The sequence below is a fragment of the Lutra lutra genome, chromosome 1 (assembly GCF_902655055.1).
Source record: "Lutra lutra chromosome 1, mLutLut1.2, whole genome shotgun sequence".
NCBI classification, from domain to species: domain Eukaryota; kingdom Metazoa; phylum Chordata; class Mammalia; order Carnivora; family Mustelidae; genus Lutra; species Lutra lutra.
Window position 1 is genome coordinate 61,264,827 of NC_062278.1, and position 26,227 is coordinate 61,291,053.

General features: G+C 37.7%; 1 protein-coding gene across 6 annotated transcripts in view; it reads right to left on the reverse strand.

The window, feature by feature from the left end:
- The window catches only part of USF3 (upstream transcription factor family member 3), a 51,237-nt gene that overhangs the window by 19,222 nt on the left and 5,788 nt on the right, over positions 1-26,227 (reverse strand). For 2 of the 6 annotated variants that reach the window (XR_007126530.1, XM_047724972.1), the window contains exons 2-5: positions 5,652-5,776; positions 3,682-3,746; positions 2,360-2,388; positions 231-313 (exon numbers count right to left, since the gene is read on the reverse strand). Coding sequence is in view for 5 of the 6 variants with exons in the window: in XM_047724972.1 (XP_047580928.1) it covers positions 231-313; positions 2,360-2,388; positions 3,682-3,728 (159 nt within the window). In the remaining variant the exon portion in view is untranslated. Of the gene's footprint in view, positions 1-230; positions 314-2,359; positions 2,389-3,681; positions 3,747-5,651; positions 5,777-8,652; positions 8,673-20,870; positions 21,032-26,227 lie in introns of those variants that run through there. The other 4 variants (XM_047724989.1, XM_047724999.1, XM_047724980.1 and 1 more) reach the window with 4 other exon arrangements.

Here is a 26,227-nt window from a genome sequence, read left to right on the forward strand (position 1 = left end):
TAAAAATTATGTGGTCCATCTGACCATGTAGAATGCTCTGCTATAAGACTGCTGTAAGTATGGGGAAATTAAAGATAGGTATATAGAAAATTAAGCAAATGAAAAACAATGAGGCAAGTAACTATATACCATAAACAACAGGAAACAAAAATAATCATTCTGAGCAAAGAAACAACTTAGAGAATTATCTCTTCACAAGTAAGGAATGAAAATATGAGTGGACTTCTTACCTGTTTGAGGGCAGGGGAACACGGGATCAGCTCTCCTATCCTATTTATTCCAGCATTGATTTTCTTCTTTCTATGCCTCTCCACTAGACAGGGAGGAAAATCCATTTATCAAACCTTTTGGTACCAATGCCAAAGTTTGTTATTCTCCCTGGGTAAAGAAATCCCTAACAAAATTTTATCAAACAGTATCTCCTGGAGACAAATAACTACAATTAGATTTCTAAGAATGTCATATTTTAAGTCTAGTATTATAGGAACTGATATAAGTAATACTTCTATTAACATTTTAAAAATGTGATCTATAATAATTAAATTCAAATTATAAACAGAAGTTGCTAATTATGTTTCAAGTAATTACTAGAGATTTTAGTGATATCTGAAATTTAAGAACCTATTAACAAGCTAAGTTACTAAACAGCTGTATTTTCATATGGGCAAAGGAGACCTACTTAGATTACGAACCTTAAAACACCTTTTAGATGACTAGAAGGCATTTTTCAAATAGAACAGCTATTAGTTATTACTTAAAATTTCTACGGAGTCTGGTCTACTCACTTTGTCCACACAGGACTTTTCCCATCTAGGAAATTGAGTAACTGACAACATCTCAATCAAATTAACTGAGAAATATTCCAGGCTTATATGCTACAACTTTAAAGATCATATGGAAGGGTCAAGAGGATATAAGATGATCTAAATAACCGCAACAAGACACTGTAAGTAGAAACATTAGTCTTGGCTATTTTCTGTCAGGTTTCTGAAACCTTCCTTTCTAGTAAAATTCCAGTTCTTCTAAGAGGATGATCTTTCAGACTGACCATAAGCAGGTCTTGTTTTGTAGAATACATACTTTTTGCTTCATAGTCTAGCAGTAAAGACATCTTTTCAATGACATCTAATTACTCTCTCAAAATAAATTACTATCAGGACATACTTATGACACCATGTGAGCTGACTCCAATAAAAATATTTAGTTCTATGGCCAAAAAAGATTAGATTTAATTCATTTGGCCAAAGAATGCAAAGGAGTAAAGTATATAACTCACTTATCTTCTGAATTCTCTTACAGTAGTATTTGTTCTTATCTAAGAGTGGATTTTTAAATGTGTGGAGGTAGAAAAAAACAAAAAAAACCCCAGCAACATTAAGACTCTTTACCCACAGTGACAAAGGGGAATTCAAAGGCAGGAAATTCCCATTTTGGGGAGCAGCAATACTCCACCAGTGTTCACCACCTCTTTCCATAGACAAAAATTCCCCCAGGGTCCTTTCCCTAAGGAAAGGAAGGTATCATTTATAGAGTAATAGTTATTAACTTCTAAAATACTTTGTTTGAGATCTGGACTGTAGCCCCTGAAAAATAGTGTTATAAAATGTACCAAATTATAAAAGTACATACAATTGCTTCTATGAATGTTTATCTGGCTTTGGCCTAGAATTTTGATATTTTGAGATAAAATCAAATATGTATTTTCTACATTTCCCTGTAATTGAGGACTCCATAACTTCATTAAGACTGTTCACATTTCTAGGACCTTTAAGGTCTACAGCCTGCTCCTCATCTCTCCCCTACTCCTGTAGGCAACCAGCCCCCTCTAGAATTTCTGCAAAGACACATACTCTTTATTCCATTTGGCAGAGGTAGAGCTGGACCTCCTCAGTGAGTGAAACCACTTAAATCACTAGTTCCAGGGATACATATTAATCCTTAAATTATTTAAATAGACAATGAATCAAAAAATAAGCAAACCATCTTCGTGAGACTGGGGGCTTTTTGTCAATTAAACAATAAAGGAATAAAAAAGTAAGGAACAGGGGCACCTGGGTGGCTCAATCAGTTGAGCATCTGCCTTCAGCATGATCTTGGGGTCCTGGGATGGAGCCCCACTTAGGGCTCCCTGCTCAGAAGGGAGTCTGCTTCTCCCTCTGACCCTCCTCCTCACTCATGCTTTCTCTCTCAAAGAAATAAATAAAATCTTTAAAAAAAAAAAAAAGTAAGGAACATTTTCCTAAAACATAATGAATAATGATGCTATGCTTATAACACAAAAACTTACAATCAACTACAGTATAATTTCATTTTGAATGCAAAAAGTGCTAACAAATATAATTGAAATTGTTGTTTCTACCTGCATTGTGTGTCTCCCGGTTTTTCTTTCTGAAACAAAAAGATAAAAGGAACATGAAAATAATGGGAAAACATTTTTAACACTTTATATTTTGAGAACTGTAAGAATAAATTTTATGAATTTGTATTTGTTGTATCAACAGGAAACCATCCAAAGAAACATTTTCTTAATATATATTATGGTATGGAAAACATAACTGTAGGTAAATCAATGTAAATTTAGAATCTACGATTTCTAGAAGTAACTACAATTCTCTATTCTTCCATACCCAGAAGTCATTGGTTGGGAAGTAAATCAATCACTGAAAAAACCTTAACTATTTGAAAAATGTAATTAAAGAGCTAGTCAACTCTCAAAGAGATACCCCAAGTAGGTGACCTCTGATGTTTGCCCTGGTGGCTGGCAAGGGGTGCTGTGAATGTGTAAGGGATACAAGAACAGGAGGAAACTTTTAATCCCAGGGAGAAAAAGGCAGCCAACAGCACCCAGGCACAGATTACTGGCATTTGAGCCATGTTTTGCATTTGTGTACCTAAAAGCTAATTTCCTAAAACCACTGATTTTCCCTTTTATGTACAAACATTAGCATTCCCTAATAGCTATTTGGTAAAGAAAGAGAATGGGGATTTTAATATTAATGAAAGCACCAGGCATGCAATTCTAAGCAGAAACACTGCCCCAAATGCTGGAAATTCAGAAAGGGGCTTATACAAAGAACCAGAAGTAATGTACTGCTGTGCATATTGTAATGTTAGAAAATTATAATGTCAGAAAATTGTAATGTCACAAAACGTCTATTTAAATTGACTTCAGTCTAAATGAACTTATGATCTATAAAGACTATAATACTGTGTGCAAGTAAAAATTTCAGGAGAAGGTAAACATTTAACACAGATTTGGTATTATACAATTTTACTTACTTACTATCATTCTTACTTGTTACACTGTTAATAAAATAAGGAGGACAGGTAAATTTTAACTCTATATTCCTTTTGGTACATCTGTATTTATTTATCCACACATATTCTGAAGAGTAATGGCAGGGTGGCTAAGTGGGTTAAGGCCTCTGCCTTCGGCTCGGGTGGTGATCCCAGGGTTCTGGGATCGAGCCCCACATTGGGCTCTCCGCTCGGCGGGGAGCCTGCTTCCCCCTCTCTCTGCCTACTTGTAATCTCTGTCAAATAAACGAAATCTTTAAAAAAAATGGTTTTCCAGGCACCCAAATGAAAGTTCCCTGAGGACTGCCTTTTTAGCAAAGTAGGGACTAATTCTGCTTTTTATCTGCCCAAACTATATATTATTTTTGGACTGGGGCTACATACCTGTGCTGCTTTTTTGTAGGAGTCTCATTCTCTGTCATTTCTGGCATGATTACAGTGATAGGAACCTACAAGGCATAGAAAGACACACCAGAAAGTTTAAAGTCAGTATGTCAGAGAAATTGATTAATAGAAATTTGGTTTGAATACCAAAATGCTAAAAAACAAAAGTGACATCATGAAAAAAGCGCTAGCTTAGCTGTCGTGGATAGAGAAAGGTATAAGAAAACAGGACAAAGACAAACCATACGTGACTCTTAATCTCACAAAACTGAGGGTTGATGGGGGGAGGGGGGTTGGGAGAGGGGGAATGGGGTTATGGACATTGGGGAGGGTATGTGCTATGGTGAGTGCTGTGAAGTGTGTAAACCTGGCGATTCACAGACCTGTACCCCTGGGGATAAAAATATATGTTTATAAAAAATAAAATATATTTAAAAAAAAGAAAACAGGACAAAAAAACATCGTAACTAGCAAATGGAGGGCATGGTGAATGTCAAATGGGAGGAACAGCCAGGAAGCGCTCGAGAAGACTGGAATAGAGAAAGATCATCATGGGCTTGAAAATTTAGAAAGGCTTAATGGTGGTGTGGATTTGAGCAAGACCAAGAACGACAGGTAAAACATATTTGATTTGGGAGAGTATGCTCTTTGTTCGCGATACTGTTTAAAGTGTTCTACAAAATTTAAACTAAAACAATAGTCCTCCCCTCTGAACACAGAAAAAACAAAAGCGACAAGTGCACAAACACATAATATTTCATACACGGAAGCAACCGCTCAATCAACTCATTCACTTATTTGCTAGCTTTCTCTCAAACTGCTAGAAGTCTTACATTATCACTCAAGAGTCATGAAAATCTGGATAGGACTATGGAAATTCTACTTATACTTAAAATATCAGGATACTAAAGAATATACATACTGTAAGGAAATATATTCATATGCCCCAAAAAGCCTGAAAGCAAATACATGAAGATACTAGTTAATTGTAGTTATGTAAGGCAGCAATATTATAGGTGTTTTCTCCCCTTCTCTGATTTTCAAAAATTTCATAATGAAAACCTTAATGCTTTTTAGTCTCAGGGACTGACGGCCTTTCAAAAGCAGTCTGTCCAGCTGGGATACCTGTTCCTGCACACTGAAGGAGGTGCAAGGGCAGTTTCCCATTTTCTGAGTGTGAATTGGAAGTCAGAAAGCATGAGTTCAGGGGTACCTGGGTGGTTAAAGTGTCCAATTCTTGATTTTGGCTCAGGCTATGATCTCAGGGTCATGAGATAGAGTCTGAGTGGGGCCCCAAGGTAGGCAAGGAGCCTGTTTGGGATTCTTGCTCTCCCTCTCTCTCTGTCCCTCCCCCTACCATGTATGTCTGTACATGCAAGCGCTCTCTCTAAGAGAAGGAAGGAAGGGAAGAAGGACGGAAGGAAGGAAGGAAGGAAGGAGGGAGGGAGGGAGGGAGGGAAGGAAGAGAAAGCAAGCAAGCATGAGTTTAAAATCTGGTTCTACCATTTCCTAGCCATAAGGTCCTAGGCAAGCTAGATTAGCCTTTTGGAACCTCAGATGCTTCGTCTTCAAAATGGACCATAATCAAAGCATCTAGACCATTATTTTGAGAAAGAAATAAAAAATGCAGGGGGAACACAGCAGCAGGGTGCCCAGCAGCAAAAAAGAATTCAACCAATGTTAGCCATGAATAATAATGAAGGTATTTCAGGTTCCACTCTAGCCCTGGAAAGGTGGAAGAAGGGTCCAGGGAAATAAGAAGAAGTGAATGCTGACAAGGTAATGACAGGAAGTATTGGCTGAAGCAGCCTATGGAGAAATGTGCACTCAAGACCCATTTCCAGCAGCTGATTCCACCTTCTCCCTAACATCAGTGATGGCACACATCAGCCTAAAAGCAACACACTCACATTAGATAACCACATAACAACAATGTGAGGCGTGTGAGTAAATAAATAAATCCCTGTCACCTTTCTCACCCAAGGGCTTGCAGAATTTCTTCACTTTTGATTCCTGGCTTCCAACGCCTCCTGTTTCTGATCCAAATCTATCATCTTCTGCCAGAAGATGGTCTATAAGTTATGTCTTCTTCTTACTACACAAGAGAAAAATCAATGTATGTTTATAGTTGCTGGGTTTCCATTAACAGCATGTAAAATGACTGGCAACCCCTGGCATGTAGACAAATTTTTAGTGGCATACAGAATTACCCTGAATTCTCCCCACCACTTGAAAGATAACAAACATAGTTGCTTTAAAAAGTCACTCTCCAGGGGTGCCTGGGTGGCTCAGTGGGTTAAGCCGCTGCCTTAGGCTCAGGTCATGATCTCAGGGTCCTGGAATCGAGCCCCGCATCGGGCTCTCTGCTCAGCAGGGAGCCTGCTTCCTCCTCTCTCTCTGCCTGCCTCTCTGCCTGTCAAATAAATAAATAAATAAATAAATAAATAAATAAATAAATCTATCTTAAAAAAAAAAAAAAAGTCACTCTCCAGTGGGTTGCCCATGTCCCCCAACCCTCCCCCACCAAAAAATGGTAGCAAGGACTACAGCCATTGGATGGTTCCCAGGAGATTCTCTCCTTCCTCTCAGACAAGCTCACTGTCCTTCAAGTTCTTACCTTCCTCCACCTAGGTCTTGCACTAAGATCTGCCCTCAATCATAAATTATCTTCCCTCAGTCTCCTACTTTCCTCTTCTCTCTTGTGACAGTGATTGAGAACTAACTCAAGGGTGTGGCAGTGACACGAAAAGATGGCCTCTCATCATATATGCTCTAAAACATGTCGATTTGGGGGCTTCTTCCCAAAGAAGTGCTGGGTAGGACCCAGGAATTTGTATTTTCAACAAGGTACTAGTTAAAAACTACAAAATTGTCAGCCCATCCATGACCCACTGAATCAGTCTCTGAGGGAGGAATTCCAATCTTTAAGGGAGGAGTCTGAAATTTAATAATGCCCCCAGGGGATTCTTATCAGGAAACTTTAGAGAGGGGGGCAGGTATCTTTAGTTGGTGGAATTTCAGGCATCTGACTGATCACCTATTGTAAGAGAGATTATTTGGGATACTGTAAGACAACTGAACATAAAATTTCACCTATAAACCCATAAGGTCAGATTTCCCGTGTATCCATGAGTCACCATTTGGTCATTAGTGTCAGAGTTCCCATTGTTCCTCTGGAGACTTCTGAAAGTTTGCAGATTCATGTTCCAATTAAGATACATGAAGTAGGGGCACCTGGGTGGCTCAGTGGGTTAAGCCGCTGCCTTCGGCTCAGGTCATGATCTCAGGGTCCTGGGATCGAGTCCCACATCGGGCTCTCTGCTCAGCAAGAAGCCTGCTTCCCTCTCTCTCTCTCTCTCTCTCTCTCTGCCTGCCTCTCCGTCTACTTGTGATCTCTCTCTGTCAAATAAATAAAAAAAAAAAAAAAACACAAAAAGATACATGAAGTAAAAGTTCCAATCTTTTAAACATTTAGAATCTTAAAGTAAATGATGCCAGAGGCCTATCACATAAGTAAACATATTCATTGCATGGGGGTGGGGGTGAGAGGCAGAGGTTTAACTGAAAGAGGCTTATCATCTGCTTTACCAAATGTCTCTATAAATATCCATCTCAAACCACATTTTAACCAATTCAACTATGTTTATCAATGCACAACTGTTTCCAGATGCTACTCCTAATATTAAAATTGCATCCCTCACATTAGAAAAGAAAACTTACTGAAAAAAATAAACTATATAATACTGTCTTAAATCCTTGTCCACCAATTCATTAACCTACTAATAAGGAAATGTTACTTTTACAAATATACCTTTTAAAATATTTAAAGTGCCATGAATTTTTAAGGCAAAATTTCTAAATGTTTTATTAGTAACCCATGAATTACTATTTTTCATGGTAAGAGAGAATTATTTCTGAAATTAATCAAATACAATGGTTCTTAAAGTGTGGTTTTGAGATCACTTGCATCAAAATCACAACTTTTAAAACTGTTTTTAATCCTGACAGCAAAACTTACATAGAGTAAAATTCATAAATCTTAAGTACAACATTCAGTGAGTTCTGACCAAGGCACACACTTGTTTGACCCAACCCGTAGCAAGGTGCAGAACATTATTATGACTAGAGAAAGTTCTCATGATCTTTTCTAATCAATACCTCCCCCTACTCCCACAGAGACAACCAGTGTTCTCATTTTTTTCACCATTGAGCTTTATATGCCTTAACTGAGAATTCCGCTGTGTCAAGCTTTTACTCAGCTTAACACTTCTGAAATTCATCCAGCAGTTTGTTCCTTTTTATTGCTGAGTACCACTGTGTAACTGTGTGGGAGTTTATAGTTCAGTTTATTCATTTTTGTGTTGATGAACACCTGGCCTATTCCTGTGTTTTGGCTACTATGAATAAAGCTGCTATCCATGAACATTTCTGTGTAACATTTTTTGTGGATATCATCTTTCTTTCTGCTGAGTAAATATCTAGGAGTAGAAATGCTTCTTCTATACCCTGCAGTTTTACTCCTAAGTATCCATCCAAGATATACTACCTATAAAAGGATATCCACAAAAAGACTTCTATAAAAACATTTGTCACACTTTACCCAGAGTGACAATACCATTTTGCACTCCCCCACAAAATGTAAGAGTTCTGGTTGCTCCATATCCTTCCAACATTGGGTTTTGCCTACTTAATCATTTCAACCATTCTGGTGTTTATATAGTGGAGTCTCATTTTAGTTTAATTTTCATTTCCTAGATGATTGATAATATTGAGTACTTTTTCCTGTGCATGTTAAGGCCATTTGTAGATCTTATTTTGTCTGCTCATAACTTTTTGCCATAACATCTTCTGGATACCTGTCCTTTATCTGAAATGTATTTTGCAATATTTTCTCTCATTCTGTGGTCTACCTATGCATTTTCTTAATTGTGTCTTTTGGTAAGCAAAAGGTCTTGATGAAGTAAAACTTACCAATTTTTAATTTATGATAATTCCTTTTATGGCCTGTCCAAGAAACCTTTACTCATCCCCAAGATATTCTCTATGATTGCTCCTACAAGGATTACGATACTGTCATATTTAGATCAATGATCCATATTATGTAAGACAGGAGATAGGGGTTAAAGTTCATTTTTTCTTCCGTATTGATAGTTATTCCAACATCATGTGTTGAAAAGATTTCCTTTCCTCAAATGGTACCTTTATTAAAAATCGAATGTCCATATTAGTGCAGTTCCATTTCTAGGCTCTCTCTTTTAAGCTATCCTTATGCTACTACCAAACAGTACTGATAAAGCATATGTTTAAAATATAGATTCCTATACCCCACCCCAGACCTACTTTCTGGACAGTCCAGAAATACGAAGTTCTAACAAGCTTCCTAGTTGATTTTTCTGTACCGTAAAGTTTGAGAAGGACATTATTTTAATATTGGTTCTCTAAAACTGAAACAAATCAATGAGTTCACTGAAGTAATGAGTCCACATGGGAAGAACAGTGAACCTGGAATTAGGAAAGTGAGTTCTCATTCAAGATGTCCTACTCAAAAGTGAGGTATCATTTTATTTATCACAACTTAGGGCCCACAATTCTTCACATGTAAAACAAGAGGGTAGGACCAGACCCAACCATTCAGGTGTGGACTGAGTGCCCACACTGCCTAGGAATTACAGATGTAAAGATGAAAAAGGCAAGTCTTCCCTCAAGAAGAACACAGTCTAGAACAGGGTTATCAAAGAATTTTGTGCAGTGAAAATAGTCTATATCTGAGCTGTGCATATGGCCATCGTTCATCACATGTGGGTATTAAATGCTTGAAATGTGGCTAGTGAGACCATGGAATTAACTTTTAATTTTACATAATTTTGAGTAATTTAAATTAAATAGTTACATGTGGCTAGTGGTTATCATATTGGGCAGCACAGGGAATTTTAAAAATAATTTAAAAGAAGATGAATTTAAAAATTAGTTAATGAGTATCAACTTCCTAGTTTTGATATTGTCCTACAGCTATAAGTCACTACTAGGGGAAGGTACATCAGTAGTACATGGATTCAGTAGTACGTAGTATTTTTGTAACTTTCCTTGAGTCTATAATTATTTGAAAATAAGAAGTTTTTTTTTTAATTAATTAATTTGACAGAGATCACAAGCAGGCAGAGAGGCAGGCAGAGAGAGGAAGGGAAGCAGGCTCCCCACTGAGAAGAGAGCCCAATGTGGAGCTTGATCCCAGGACCCTGGGATCATGACCCGAGCCAAAGGCAGAGGCTTTAACCCACTGAGCCACCCAGGTGCCCCTGAAAATAAAAAGTTTTAAAAAGCAAATTTAAAAAATCGGTAAATGCCACATACATAAAAAAGTCTTGTGAGTCTGAGAACTGCTCCAAGAATAAACAAAATATGGGAGGAAGGGAAGGTGCAGGAGGTGCAGAGAGAAAGAAAACTTGGACTAGACTGTGAAGGAATTTTCTGTGTCTAATAAGTATATTTAGCTTTTATCTCAAGATCAGTGGTTGTCAGATCAGTGATGGTCTGAAATAGAGCCCCCCTGGTCTATAGTAAAATGAAAAAAAGTACAATGAAGTAAAAATTTTTTTCTTTTTTATTGACATGTCACTTACATACAACAAGTCATTAATTTAAGTCCACTGCTCGATGAATTTATATATGTGACTACACCCATGTAGACACCACTAAGATGAAGATATAGAACATTACCTCAACAGGCTCTCTCAAGGTCCCTGCCACTTAATCCCTTGGAATTTCTTTCAAAAATATATATTCAAAGAAGAATATATATTTCCAAGGAAGACAAACAAATGACCAACAAGTACATAAAAAGGTGTTCAACATCATTAATCATCAGGGAAATGCAAATCAAAACCATAATGAGATCTCACCTCACAACTATTAGAATAACTATTACCCAAAGGCAAAAGATAACAAGTGTTAGTAAAGATATAGAAAAAAGGGAACCCTTGTACACAATAAATGAGAATGTAAATTGGTATAGCCATTATGGAAAACATTATGGAGGTTTCTCAAAAATTAAAAAGAGAAGTACCAAAGGATCCAACAATCCCACTTCTGGATATTTATCTGAAGGAAATAAAAACACCATCTGCAATCCTGTGTTCACAACAGCCAAGACATGCAAACAACCTAAGTGTCCATCGACAGGTGAATGGGTAAGGAAAATGTGACACACATATGTATATATGCAATGAAATATATATATTTACATATATAGGTACATAATGGAATATTATTCAGCCTTTAAAAAAGAAGGAAATCCTGGTATTTATGACATGAATCAACCTGGAGGACATTATGTTAAGTGAAATAAGCCAGATACAGAAAGACAAATAATGCATAATCACACCCACATGTAGAAACTAAAAAAGTTGAACTCATGATAATAGAGGGTAGCAAGGTAGCCGCCAGTGGCTAGGAGATAGGGGAAATGGGACATGCTCATCAGGGGTACAGACATTCGGTTTTAAGATGAATAAGTTCTGGAGACTTAATGTACAGTATGATGACTGTAGTTAATATGATTTGTTGTATACTTGCAATTTGCTAAGAGAGAAGATCTTAAAATCTTTTGTTCTTGCCACAAAAAGTAACTATGTGAGGGGATGGATATGTACATTAGCTTGGCCACAGTAATAATTTCACATTGTATACATATCGAAACAATTTACTGTATACCATAAATACGTATAATATTTATTCATCAATCATACCTCAATAAGGCTGGAAAAATATGTTTATATAGATTTAATATATTTAATATATATCTTATATATTAAATATGTTTATATATATATATAAAATATATGTTTATACTGAAAACTATGCTATTACCTCACACATTGCTGGTGGGAATGTGAAATTGTACAGTCCCTTTGGAAAACAGTTTGGCAGCTCCTCAAATAGTCAAAACACAGAGTCCCTCCATGATCCAGCAACACCACCTAGGTATATACCCAAAAGAACTGAAAACACATGTTCACACAAAAACATGTACATGGATGTTTGTTGCGGCAGTACTCATAATAGCCAGTGAGTCAAAACAAGCCAAATGTCCATGTGAATGATGAATGGATAAGTAAAATGAGCTTGTCCACACAAGGGAATGTTATTCAGCAATACAAAGATATGAAGTACTGCTATAGCACGGGTAACACCTGAAAACCTTGAAGCCTGACCCAAAAGGTCACATATTGTATAATCCTACTTATATGAAATGTCAAGAAGCAAATCCATAGAGACAGAAAGTAGATCAGTGGTTGCCAGGAGTGGGGAGAGGGAATGAAGTGTGATGGCTAATGGGTATGAGTTTTTTGGGGGGATGATGCTCTTGAATTAGATTTTGGAGATGATTGCACAACTTTGTAAATATGCTAAAAAGCAATGAATTATACACTTTAAAAGGGTGTTTTGTGACATACAAATTATATCTTAATAAAAAATACAAATAAAAAATGAAAGGGAAAGCAAAAAATTACGCTATAAATGTAAAATGTTTGACATCTCCAGATTTAATCAATGCTCTGTTGGCAAACACTTTTTAAAAATTTATTTTAAAATAATTATATAACCATTTGTACACATTACATAACTATTTTATACACATAGCCCCATCTAATACTCACTAATTTATAAAGTAAGTGGCATTAAAATAATTTAGTAATTTGTCCATAGTCACATAGTTAAGAAGTGGTGAGGCAGGATTCTAACTTAATATAATCAAACTCCAGAGCCCAGGTCCTTAACTATTTTCATATAGTGCTTCTCTACCTCCCCCCTCCCTTGCAGAAAGAAAGAAAGAAAGAAAGAGAGAGAGAGAGAGAGAAAACACAGCATGGTGCATTTGTACCATATATAGTACATTTTAGCAAAATCACGTCTTCAACTACAATTCTGTTTCAATTTATATCTTATTGTCCTGAACATATGTACGTGATAATATCTAGCCCAGAAAACTTATTTTCTCGTAAGGCCCCTGTTCACAGAAGACAAAAACATCAATCAGAAGCCATATGCAAATAAAAAGCAACTTGATTTATAGTTTTCTCATAAAACAAAATATTCAAATAATCTGCTTTAAACATGTGTTAAATGTTTGAGGTAGAATCCTACTGTTAGGGGCGCCTGGGTGGCTCAGTGGGTTAAGCCGCTGCCTTCGGCTCAGGTCATGATCCCAGGTCCTGGGTTCGAGCCCCACATGGGGCTTTCTGCTCAGCGGGGAGCCTGCTTCCTCCTCTCTCTCTGCCTGCCTCTCTGCCTACTTGTGATTTCTCTCTGTCAAATAAATAAATAAAATCTTTAAAAAAAAAAAAAAGAATCCTACTGTTAGGGATTGTTTAGAAAGACTGAAAAAAGAGGGCTCACAATTTAAAAAATTACCACAGAGCTACAGTAACCACGATAGTGTGGTATTGGCATAAAGAAAGACATGCAGATCAATGGAATCAAACTAAGAGCCCAGAAATAAACCCTTACATTTGTGACCAACTGGTTTTCAACAAGGATGCCAAAACCATTCAGTGGGGGAAAGAACAGCTTTTCCAACAAATGATGCTGGGGCAATGGGACAGTCACATGCAAGAGAATGAAGTTAGACCCCTACCTTGTAACACATACAAAAATTAACTCAGAAAGAACCGTATCCTAGCTCAACATAATAGCTAACACTTTAAAACTCTTATCTATGAAACCAAAAGCACAAGTGACAAAATAAAAATATATTCAATTTCAAAATTAAAAATTTTTGTGCTCAGAGGGCACCATCAAGAAAATGAAAAAATGGAGTGCCTGGGTGGCTCAGTGGGTTAAAGCCTCTGCTTTCCGCTCAGGTCATGATCCCAGGGTCCTGGGATCAAGCCCCACATCGGGCTCTCTGCTCAGCGGGGAGCCTGCTTCCCCCCGCTCTCTCTGCAATCTTTAAAAAATAAAAAAATAAATAAAAAATTTTTGTGCTCAGAGGGCACCATCAAGAAAATGAAAAAATGGAGTGCCTGGGTGGCTCAGTGGGTTAAGTGTCTGCCTTCAGCTCAGGTCATGATCCCAAGGTTCTGGGATGGAGCCCCGCACTGGGCTTCCTGCTCAGTGGGGAGTCTGCTTCTCCCTCTCCCACTCTCACATCCCCCTGCCTGTACTTTCTCTCGCACTCTGTCAAATAAATAAGATCTTTCAAATAAATAAATAAACAAACCATGTGAGACATGACCTCATATCTGTCAGGATGGCTAAAATAAAAATGACAGTCCATAACAAGCGTTGGTGATGACCTCATATCTGTCAGGATGGCTAAAATAAAAATGGCAGTCCATAACAAGCGTTGGTGGGGAGGTGGAGAAACCGGAGCTCTCATATACTGCTGGTGGGATTAAAAAATGGTACCACCCCTTTGGAACAATTTGGCAGTTCCTTAAAATGTTACACATAGAGTTACCATAGGACCAAGCATTTCTACTACATTTACGCAAGATAACTAAAAACAACTGTTCGCACACAAAAACTTGTATGTCAATGTTCACAGCAGGAATATTCATAATATCCAAAGAGGGAAAGAACCCAAATGTATACCAGCTGATGAAGGGATAAATTAATTGTGGTATATTCACACAACAGAATATAACTCAGCAATGAAAAGGAATGAAATACTGATACAGGATGGATAAAACTTGAAAACATTATACAGTGTGAAAGAAGCCAATCACAGAAGACAGCATATTGTATGATTCCCATCTACTTTAAATTCGGGAACATGAAAATTTAGAGAGACTGAAAGTAAATTAGCGGTTGCCAGGGGCTGAGGAAGATGAGGAATGTCTGCTAATGGCCGTGGGGGGCGGGGGGGGGCACAGGTAGGGGAGGTATTTGTTCTTTCAGGGATGAGATGTTCTGAGATTAGACTATGGTGATGGTTGCACAACTCTGCAAATATACTAAAACCACTGAATTTCACTTTAACCTTTACGGTATATGAATTGTATCTCAACTGCCCCGTTTAAAAAAAAAAAAAGGAAAGAAAACATTTAATGAAAGTCTCTTTGGGTAATTTGAAATTCTCTACCCATTCATCTTTTCCACCAGTTTATATGTCTGTTTGTTTTCAACATAAAATACTTTTTTTTTGGTTACCAATCATCCTCAATTTTCCTAATACAGAAAATATGTGAAGCTACCAAGAATAAGTACTAGCATTTTTTTTTTTTTTTAAGTAGGTCTAGGGGCACCTTTGTGGCTCAGTAGGTTAAAGTCTCTGGCTCAGGTCATGATCCCAGGGTTCTGGGATCGAGACCCGCATCATCGGACTCCTTGCTCAGCGGGAAGCCTGCTTCTCCCTCTCCCTCTGCCTGCTACTCCCCTTGCTCCTTCGTGCTCTGTGTCTCTCTGACAAATAATAAATAAAATCTTTATAAATAAATAAATAAATAAAATATTTTAGTTGAAAACACTTTATGGTACATTGCTTAAACATAATTTGTCCATGGTTTGTGGAAAATCTTTTCAACCCTATACTTAATTCTGTTTTGCTGCTGCTTAATGTATTCCTAAGTATTTTACAATTATTTAAAATGTTTTATGGAACAGCTACATAGGCAGTTTTGTTTTTTTTTTAAAGATTTTATTTATTTATTTGACAGACAGAGATTACAAGTAGGCAGAGAGGCAGGCAGAGAGAGAGGAGGAAGCAGGCTCCCTGCTGAGCAGAAAGCCCGATGCGGGGCTCGATCCCAGGACTCTGAGACCATGACCCGAGCCGAAGGCAGAGGCTTTAACCCACTGAGCCACCCAGGCGCCCCTACATAGGCAGTTTTTAAATATGTTCTATTTCTTTATCTGAGATCTCTAGTAAATCCTTAGCTTTCTCAAATCAAAATGACTTAACCCACTGAACTAGAGGAGGATCCACAGAAATGATAACACAACTAAGCTTAAATCTCTGGTCTGGGTCACAGCCATTTTTATCCCTAGCATAATTATAACAAATGCAATTTTATCCTCCTTAATGGCTTATTTAACAGTTTTTAACAGTTTTTCCTTATAACAAAAATCATATATACCTAGAAATATATACCTAGAAAGCCAGACACAAAGAAAAAAATGAAACTACTCTCAATCATGTCACTTGACCAGAATCCACAAGAATCACTGTTGACATTCTTACAGATTTCTTATGGATTTTTTTTTTCTGCACACGCCTGAGTTTTAACAAATGTTAGACCACAAGCAATTCTGTATTCTGCATTTTATGTAAGGTGAGCATTTCTCCATCATTAAATATACAAAATCGTGATTATAGCTTGTATGTTTGACATCATGAATGTGTATGCTCTATCATCTTATTTAATGTGTTAGGCATCTTTGCCCTCTGTATTTTGCTATATAAGTTATTATTTGTATTTATCATCTCCAGCATATTTTAGGTTAATAATTCTCTACCTATAATGTCCTATTACTTGGCCTACCTGTTCGACTCATTAAATCATGAAATCTGGCACATCTGTATTATATAGTTCGGGATAACACAGGGGTGCTTTTCATAGCCCCAAGAATCCTTCCTCTATGTGTTTGGTTTCAGCAGCTGCTTTCCATCTTGGTGGGCACTTGGGGACTTATTTATGAGCATGCTATGTTGTCTTCTGCTTTGTGTAACTGCTATCTGAAGTGCTCATTTCTAAAAAATAAAATTAAATTAAATTAAATAAATTAAGCCCTCATTTCTTTTGCCATTACGGAAATGTTACATGCTTTAGCAACATCTGTTGGCTGCTTCCTGTCAATTGCATCGCCACCAAACTTGCTGCTCTCAGTCAGGGTGTTTCCTAAATGCCAACCTGGAGATACTATAACATATATAAAGAAAGGAAATTAATAAAGTCCTGCCACGGAGCTTTCACTGTGAAGCTGAGTCAAATGGTACCTCAAGAAGAAGAAACAAGCCAAAGGTTTTAAATGTTTATTTACAAACTACACAAGTAACCAATCTATATAAAAATGATTTTCAAAGAGTACAGAAATACATAAAGTTAAATGGAAAAGTTACTCAGCTCTACAATCATGCTTTCTAGGAATACTCACTGTAAACAGTTTGGAATTTGTTAGACCCTTTTCTTGCTCCTGTCCATACAAACTACAAACACTCCTAGCTAAGAAATTATAATGAAATTCCACACATTAAGTTTTTAAAAGTTTGGGGCACTTGGGTGGCTCAGTCAGTGGAGTGTCTAACTCTTGATTTTGGCTCAGGTCATGATCTCAGGGTTGTGGGATAGAGCCCCATGTAAGTCTCCGTACTCAGCGGGAGAGTCTGCTTGAGATTCTTTCTCTCCCTCTGCCTCTGTTCCTCTCCTACTTCTCTCTAAAATAAATAAATAAATCTTTAAAGAAATTCAATTGCAAAAGTAATCCCTACCCTTTGCAAAAATTTTAAACAGCACAGAGGTATATAAAGTACCAATGATCCCTCTGCTTTAAAGTCTGGTGATATCAATTCCAGACATTTTCCCTATATAAGTCCAAGCAATTACTTATGTACATATTAGTAACGGCTACACTGAAAGAACAGGACATAAAATAGAAATACTATAAAATACCTTCCATGGTCAGTTCAAATCTCTGTAGGGTGATCCTGCTCCTTAGATAAAATTTAGGGTGGATGGAGCGCCTGGGTGGCTCAGAGGGTTAAGGCCTCTGCCTTCGGTTCAGGTCATGATCCCGGGGTCCTGGGATCGAGCCCTGCATCGGGCTCTCTCCTTGGTGGGGAGCCTGCTTCCTCCTCTCTCTCTCTGCCTGCCTCTCTGCCTACTTGTGATCATTCTCTGTCGAATAAATAAATAAAATCTTAAAAAAAAAAATTTAGGGTGGATCCCATGACTTTACTGATAACACTTATACAAAAGAAATCCTCTACTCATTTTTAGTCACCAACAATCATTGAGAATATCTTAATATGGTTCCTTTGATGCAGGTAATGCATCTCCCCATAGTGCCTCCGATATTCCCTCCCCTACCCCTAGTCTTTGTCTGTTCTTAAGGCTTCCTCTGTCCTTAAGGCTTCCAGTCCCTTTATTTCTGCTGAGGTAGCCCTGCCCCTGATGGGAGGCCTGTAGCAGAGTGTCCAGGGCTCCTCCTGACATACTGTGGATCCATGTCTGGTCCACAGAAACATGTACCTCCCAATTAGAAATTTACCATACAAGTCATATTCACATATGTGCAAAAGGACATTTATTCAAGGATATTCTTTACAAAATTGTTTCAAGTAGCAAAGGACAAGGAAACACCCCAAAGGCTCACCAAATGAATGACTTTTTTCTTTTTTAAAGGAGAATGATTGGGGCACTTGGGTGACAGTCGGTTAAGTGTCTGACTCTTGGCTTTGGCTCAGATTGTAATCTCCAGTTATTGAGATCAAGCCCTGTGTTGGGCTCCGTGCTCAGCAGGGAGTCTGCTTGGGACTCTGTCTCCCTCTCCCTCTACCCCTTCCCCCGCTCTAAAATAAATAAATAGGGGTGCGTGGCTGGCTCAGTTGACTGAGCGTCCAACTCTTGGTTTCAGCTCAGGTCATGATCTCATGGTCGTGGGATCGAGCCCCTGCGCTGGGCTCTGCTCAGCACAGTCTGCTTGAGATTTTCTCCCTCTGCTCCTCCCCTCAACATGCTCTTTCTCTCTCTCAAATAAATTCATAAAATCTTTTTAAAAATAATAATACAATAAATAAATATCTTAAAAGAATGATTAAATATGTCACATTATTTTGAATCATCTGAAATTGCCCACATTTGACATTTTCTGCTTCTAGAAAATTTCAGATGGTTCAATCTAAAACAGACTGAATCATAATATCTAAATATTCAATCTAAATATATGTATATGTGTTTATATATGTGTATAATACAAATGTATGTATATAACATATATGTATGTGTGTGTGTATATATATATCTGTAATTACAAAATGGGCTGTATTATGTCTCCCTCGAGTCACTGTTTAAGTCCTAAACCCTAGTACTGTGGAATGTGACTGCATTTGGAAATAGGGCCTTTTTTTTTTTAAGATTTTATTTTATTTATTTGACAGAGAGACAGAAAGAGAGGGAACACAAGCAGGGGGAGTGGGAGAGGGTGAGGCAGGCTTCCCCCTGAGCAGGGAACCCGATGCGAGGCTCAATCCCAGGACCCTGGGATCATGACCTGAGCCGAAGGCAGATGCTTAACAACTGAGCCACCCAGGCACCCCAGAAATAGGGTCTTTAAAGAGATAATTAAGTTAAAATGGGTCGTTAGGGTGGGCTCTAATCTAGCATGACTGGTGTCCTTACAAGAAAAGGAGATTAAGGGGTGCCTGGGTGGCTCAGTCAGCTAAATTTTAAATTATTTTTTTAAATACTATACTGAAAAACAAAAAAGTAAATATTACTCCTAACTACATCCTTTTATTGTGGGGAGGAGAATTAAAGAACCCACTACCACCTATTCCATTTTACTCTCCCAGTTGAGAATCAATTCGGTACCAATTTTCTTGATCTTTCTTCAGCATTATCTATATATTTGTATTATTATCCCATGCACATAAACTTTTTTTTTTACCTTAGAATTTAATGTTATCAACTTTCTTTTTTTTGTTGTTGTTGTTTTTTCAGCATAACAGTATTCATTATTTTTGCACCACACCCAGTGCTCCATGCAATCCGTGCCCTCTACAATACCCACCACCTGGTGCCCCCAACCTCCCACCCCCCACCCCTTCAAAATTCTCAGATCGTTTTTCAGAGTCCATAGTCTCTCATGGTTCACCTCCCCTTCCAATTTCCCTCAACTCCCTTCTCCTCTCCATCTCCCCTTGTCCTCCATGCTATTAGTTATGCTCCACAAATAAGTGAAACCATAGCACATAAACTTTTTATACAAATGAAATCATGCTATATATGTCACTCTGTAACATGCTTTATTTTTCCTTAGAAATATAAACATCATTCCAGGTAAATCCATATCAATTTACCTTATTCTTTCTAATACCTACACAGTGTTATGAAACACAAAGCCATAATTTATTCAGCTGTTCCCCATTGACCAAACTCATTTTTTCCTTCTTCCCCTCTTATTATTTTTGCTACTAAAAACAATTCTGAAAAAAAGACTGCAATCAACATCTTTTAAGCTTTTCTCAGTCTAAAAGGCAACAAAATTTATCTTATTGCTTAACTTGCATCTCACTGATGACTAGTGAGGCTAAATACCCTTTCACATGGTATGAATCATTTATATTTTTTCTGTGATTTGCTTTTTATTATCTTGACTTTTTCTTCCTTGTAATTTCAACTCTTACACCCTCTTCAACCTGAGCTGAAATAAAGAGTTTTCCAAGTAGTTTTATTCCTCTTTGGCTCCCCTTTTGTTAATTTATATGCATATATATCAACTGTTTCCTTGTATTATGATTGACAATAAGTAGTATCTAATTTTTAGGGATGCCTGGCTGGAGAGCTGGTAGAGACTGTGGCACTTGAGCTCCAGGATACAAATTTGACCCCAACACTGGGTGTAGAGATTACTTAAACAAATAAACTTTTTTAAAAAGTAGCTGATTTTTAGAATTTGAGGTTTTCCTTTAGGCCTCTTACATGATATATTTTTGTTAACTGTTATATGAGTGTTTGAGAAGAGTGTGTATTATTAGCTCCTTAGGTATAAAGCCATAGTAAATATTTTTAAAAGTTAATGTTTGCTCTTTGAAATAAACATTGATAACAAATTACTGTTCATTTTCTTCTACTTAACATTTGCTCAGGGTATGCATATGTGTATTTGATTTTTAAGCTTTCTGCATTACTTTGTTTTATATTTGTCTGAAGTGACCAAATTTGGTTTTATACAATCTAAGGGCCTTTTTTTAAAAAAGAAAAAAGAGAGAGAGAATTTATTCCAGTCATATTTATTGTAAACATTGTCCCATATGCTCATAGTCTGTTCTCTCTCTCCTCCCACCCTGACTTTTTTACTTTTTTTTGCCTGATTTTTTGTTTGTTTTCCTCCCTCGATACCTGTTTTCCTTTTCTACCTGTTTGATTTATGAATTTCCCTAACAATTTTAAGAGACATACTACAGTGGACATTTGATATTTTCTCCTCTCCACTTCATGAAATTCCCCAGTTTTCACTTAGGTATATACCTCTAAATCAGCCCTTGTGTTTCACTGATAGTTTATGGCAGGTCTTGAGAAGTGATTTTTTTTTTCTGGCCACAGTAACTGGTCTCAGATTGGTCCACACATAGCAAACCTCGGGATTTTTCTTTGATGGTGTGGGTAGCTATGCTCTTTCCCTTTCCAATTTAAAGAGAAAGCATAAAATTTCAAATACAGACATCTTGCATAAGAAAGAAGCCAGTTTGAGGATGAAAGTGTACACAAAGAAAAGCAAAGCTGGGAGGCTAGAACAGAGAGTAAAGGAATTGCTTATCAATAATCTAAAGTATCTTAATATTAAAATTTAAATCTGTTTTCTTCCTATTAAAAACAGTATCTATGGTCTCCTCTGCTCCCACCACAAAAGTTTTAACAGATTCTATGTTACCCACCAACTGCCCACCGCCCATCTCCCATCCCAAGCACTTATTGCAACTATGTAGAATTTTAGCTCTAGAATGGCTAGTTCTCTTCCAAGATCTATTTTGCAAGTCCAACAGCTCCTAATTTTCTTCTTTGTCCTTTTGTATGTTATTTAAGAAGAACTCCTTGGTTTGATTATCTAGTCCTTTAACTTAATCATCAAGTACAACCATGCTGCTATTCGGCCTGCTATTGAAGTTTTTATTTCAGAAAACATGTTTACAATTTCCCAAAACTTTCTTATTCTCATTTCTTTTTCATAGCACCCACTGCTGTTTTATGGAAATTACATGCTCTCAAATTTTTTAGGATATTTTTGGACAAAAATGTTATCTTTGTCCACTACATTCAGTTTGTTTTCTCAAAGATCAATTCCTCTTTACGTTCAGCTTGATGTTACTCTTTCATCCTAATGGTTTTCCTTAAATATTTAGTGAGAATCAGTTAACTGAATTGACAGATGAAGTTGGTTTCCCTAACTCAGTGATTCTTAATTCTGGATGCACTACAGAAATCATCTTTTTAAAGAAAGCTCCCTCCTTGATTTTAATGTGCATCCACCACTAAGAACCAATACTTTAACACATTTAAAAATCACTCTTCTCCCTGCCATGAATGTGAATGCTGACTGTAAGAGTTCTGGCTGTCAAAACTATCACACATTGGTGAAGGAGGTGAACAATGAGATGGGTGCCTTCCGAAGGAAGGAGCTCCACATGCACAGTGACAAGTGGAAATTCTCTAAAGTATAACCCTGATTCTCTCCCTGGCCCTAAAGTCCATGATGGAGATACCCTCAGTTTATATAAATATGTTCTAGGAGCTTAGCCCTGTGAGTAAACACTATAATTAGGTATCCTAATTGGTCCTGCTACGATTGTTCTGAAGTCTGCTAATTAATTACCTTTGACCACTGCTATGATCTGAATGTTTCTTTCCCACCTCAAAATTCGTACATTGAAATCCTAAAACTGAAGGTATTATGAGGTAGGGCCTTTGGGAAATGTTTGGGTCATGGGAGCAAAGTCCTCATAAATGGGATTAGCGCCCTTACGAAAGAGAGCCCAGAGAGCTTGCTTGCCCCTTCCACCATGTGAGGGTACAGCATGAAGTACGCAATCTGCAACCTGGAAGAAGGCCTTCACCAGAATCCAACCATGCTGGCACCATAATTTGAACTCCCAGCCTCCAGAACTGTGAGAAATAAATATCTGTTGTTTATAAGCCACTCAATCTATGATATTTTGTTATAGCAGCCTGAATGAACTAGGATAACCAGCCTCTACCCCTTCCTACTTTTCAAAGGCTCTGAGTATTGGGATCTTCCAGAATTGCAGTGGGAAGACTCACTTTCCTACTTATTCACCTTTAAGTCTATATTGAGTTGCAGATTTCTCCACACTGTATGGTTCCGCCATCAACATGATCCCACATACTTAACATTTTTCACAAATTCCTCCATTTTTTGATCTTTAGATTAAATACCATTCCCAGCTTTTGAACACTAATAAAGATGTGTCCTTATTTTCCTATTTTTAATTCTTTTTGTTACTTACCTAGATTTTGTTAAGATTACTTATTTTAGAGGAAGGGAGGGGCAGAGGGAGGACAGATGGAGTCTTAAGCAAACTCCGTGATGACCGCAGAGCCTGATGCAGGGCTCAATCTCATGACCCTGAGATCATGACCTGAGCAGAAACCAGGAGTTGTCATTCAACCGACCCCAGCACCCAGGCACCCCTGGATTTTTTCATTATACAAATAAAATAACCTTATATTAAGATCATACTGAAGGATTTAAGTTATAAAAGATGTAGTCTCTCACACCAACTTTTCCCTCCTGAAATTTCCGATTAACATGACCTAAGTAATTACTGCTATATTACTATTTTTCCCTTTCCATGTTCTATTCTCTGGAAGTGGGTTCTAAGTCTAGCCCACTCAATGAGAGGGGAACTAATCTCCATCTCTTTGAGAAGGGAGTAACTAAATATATTTTTATAATTATTCTGCAAAGGATATTTGTCTCTTCTACTCCAATTTATGCATTCAATCATTTATTTATATCAGTTTGGACTCAAGGAAATATTTATTTTATCCTTTCAGTCAAAATAGAATGCTACAGTTATTTCATTGTTGAAATTGTTCAAGCTTTGGCCATTGCGCACTTTCAGGCTGGCTCCTGTGTCCTTTTCACAAGCCCTCCCCTCTCTCCCACCCCCATTTTTTTTAGCACTTCCTTACTTTTTGGCACCATTTGATGCTCTGGGCTCATCTTGTGATATATATCATATTGGTTCTGTTTCTCTGGAGAACCCTAAAATAGTAGGTAATCAATAAGTATACTGGTGAAGGAATGAATGACTGGGGCAAGTTACAGTAATTTTTTAAGGCTCCAAAAGCAATTCTGAGGCATAGCCACTATAATCACTGATATCCCACATACCCGTTACCTCAGATTAATGAATAAATGGTATAGGTGAATGGGAATAGTCTTGATACAGACCTAGAATCAAATCTTAAAGCTGGCATTCACTAGCTATTTGGTTTTAAAGTAAGTATTCCTTGGGGTGCCTGGCTGGCTTAGTCCATGAAGTATGCGACTCTTGATCTCAGAGTTATAGATTCAAGCCCCATGGTAGGTGCAGAGATTAGTTTAAAAAATCATAACTTTTTTTAAAAGTTCTTCCATAAAATAAGTAAATAAATATTCCTTGAAGTCTTGACGTCTTCACATTTAAGACTGAGAGACTATCACCATCCTCAGGGAGGACTGTTACGAGTTTACACGATAATACATTCAGTGGATCAAGCAAAGCGTCTGGTACAAAGCAAGCACTCAATACACAAAAGTTGCCTTTTTCCATTTTCCCCCTAATTCACTGGGAAGACGGAGATCACCTGGTACCAGTTCCTTAACTGTATTCTACATATAACATAACAGACCTCTGCCCATGCATCTGTCCCTTCAGCCTACCAGAACATCCTAAAGCTAACTTTTCCATCTATGAAGAGGGACTCTAGACTTGATTCCTTTCTCTTCTTAACCATTTCTCTTCTGCTTCCAAAATATGGAGCTTATTAAATAAGAATTCACTGCCTTCCCTATCACTCCATTCCTCGCCTACTTCTCCTCTAAAACTTCTCCTCTTTCCTTCACTGACCAATCCCGCCTACTCCATAGCAGTCTTCTGATTGTTCCTGCCAACCAAAACTGCTTTCTTGGAGGTCAGAACTATTGTTCCCCACATGAGAGGCGGAGTCTTTCTCTGCCTTCCCTCTCCTCTCTGCAGGACTAGAGGCTGCTGCTGTCTCCCCTTCCTCCACACCTCCTCTCCTAAATTGTCTTCCTCCTCCCCAATTACACATAATCTTTCTCTCACATGAATGCTTGTCTCTCACTTTGATTTCCAAGGCTCAATGCTGTTTCTTTCCTATTTGCTTTTTTTCTACAAAGTTTCAAACTATTTCTGTGTAAAAGGCATTACCTTTTTATAATAAAGCTCCAAATCTTCGGTTAGACAAGTTCTGTTCAGAACATTTCATTTCAAAACCAATTAACAGTCTTTGCAACATGGTGAATTGCCCTGCCTCTTCAGAGACTTTCTTCCAATTTCTCCATTTTATCAATGACACCAGAACTTTAACCTGTCTCTAAACCCAAATACAATCTGCAAATTTTCTCACCAAACCCTATCAATTCTTTTCACAATGTTCATCTCCTCCTGTTTATTCCTACCACCTCAGATTAGGCCCTGTTTTACACATATCTGGCTCTTAATAGTCTTTTTGGCTCCCAGTCTTTCCTTTATTCTTCAATGGTTTCATATTCCAATGTCTCAGTAATCTTTCCAATTCACAGTACTCAGCATGTCCCCCACCTGCTCTAGAACTACAGTACTATTTTCCACAATCTACTGGATCAAATCCAAACTCTTGGGTCCTAGTTTTCATGATCCTACCTAACACCACCTTCTTCACTGGCCAGTCTCACTCACCACTTAAACACTTAATACAACACACACAGGAGCAGAGCTATCAAGCTAATCATGCCATCTACCCTTCCCTCCTCTCCAGTCCAGACACGTTCTTCCCTGTGCTCCTTATCAGCTGTTCATTTTTGTTAAATCTTTGCTACTTGCCCACTGAAATGACCTTTCCACTATGCTGTTTTTTTCAAATACAATTAACCCTTTTTTTAAAAGATTTTATTTATTTGTCAGAGAGAGAGACTGAGCAAGCAAGGGGAGCTATGGCAGAGGGAGAAGCAGGCTCCCCGCTGAGCAAGGAGCCCCCTGGGGGACTGGATCCTGGGATCAAGACCTGAGCCACCCAGGTGTCCCTGCTATTAACCCTTTGAGGACCAGTGCAAGTCTGTCCTCTTCTCTAAAACCTCCTATAACATTTCTAGAACACTAAACCCACTACCTTTGTCCTGGATTCTATCATTCTCACTTCTTAGTAATCTTGTTACATAATATCTCTTCTCTCTAATATATTATTAATCCCTCCTTCTCTGTTAGTGGTTTTCCATTAAAATATATCCTTATTCAATTTTTTTTATTTTAAAAGGCAAAAAAAATTTTTTTCTGACCTTGCAACTCCTTCTATGTGTTCCCATTCTTTCTTCCTCCCAACCATCAGACTTCTTGAACAAGTAATTTATACTCATTGTCCCTTCTTCCTCAAGTCCCATCCACTCTTCTCCTCACCATTACCTGGTTTTTACTCATAAAATTGCTTGCAGAAGAATTCCACAGTATCAAATCCAATGAACTCTGTAGGAAATATCTGTTGCTTTGGTGTTACGGCAACAATACCTCACTTTTCCTTTAGAAAACTTCTCTGCCTGATTTCTGAGGTCTGATAGGCCTATCAAAAATGGGCTTGGGGCTCCTGGGTGGCTCAGTGGGTTAAGG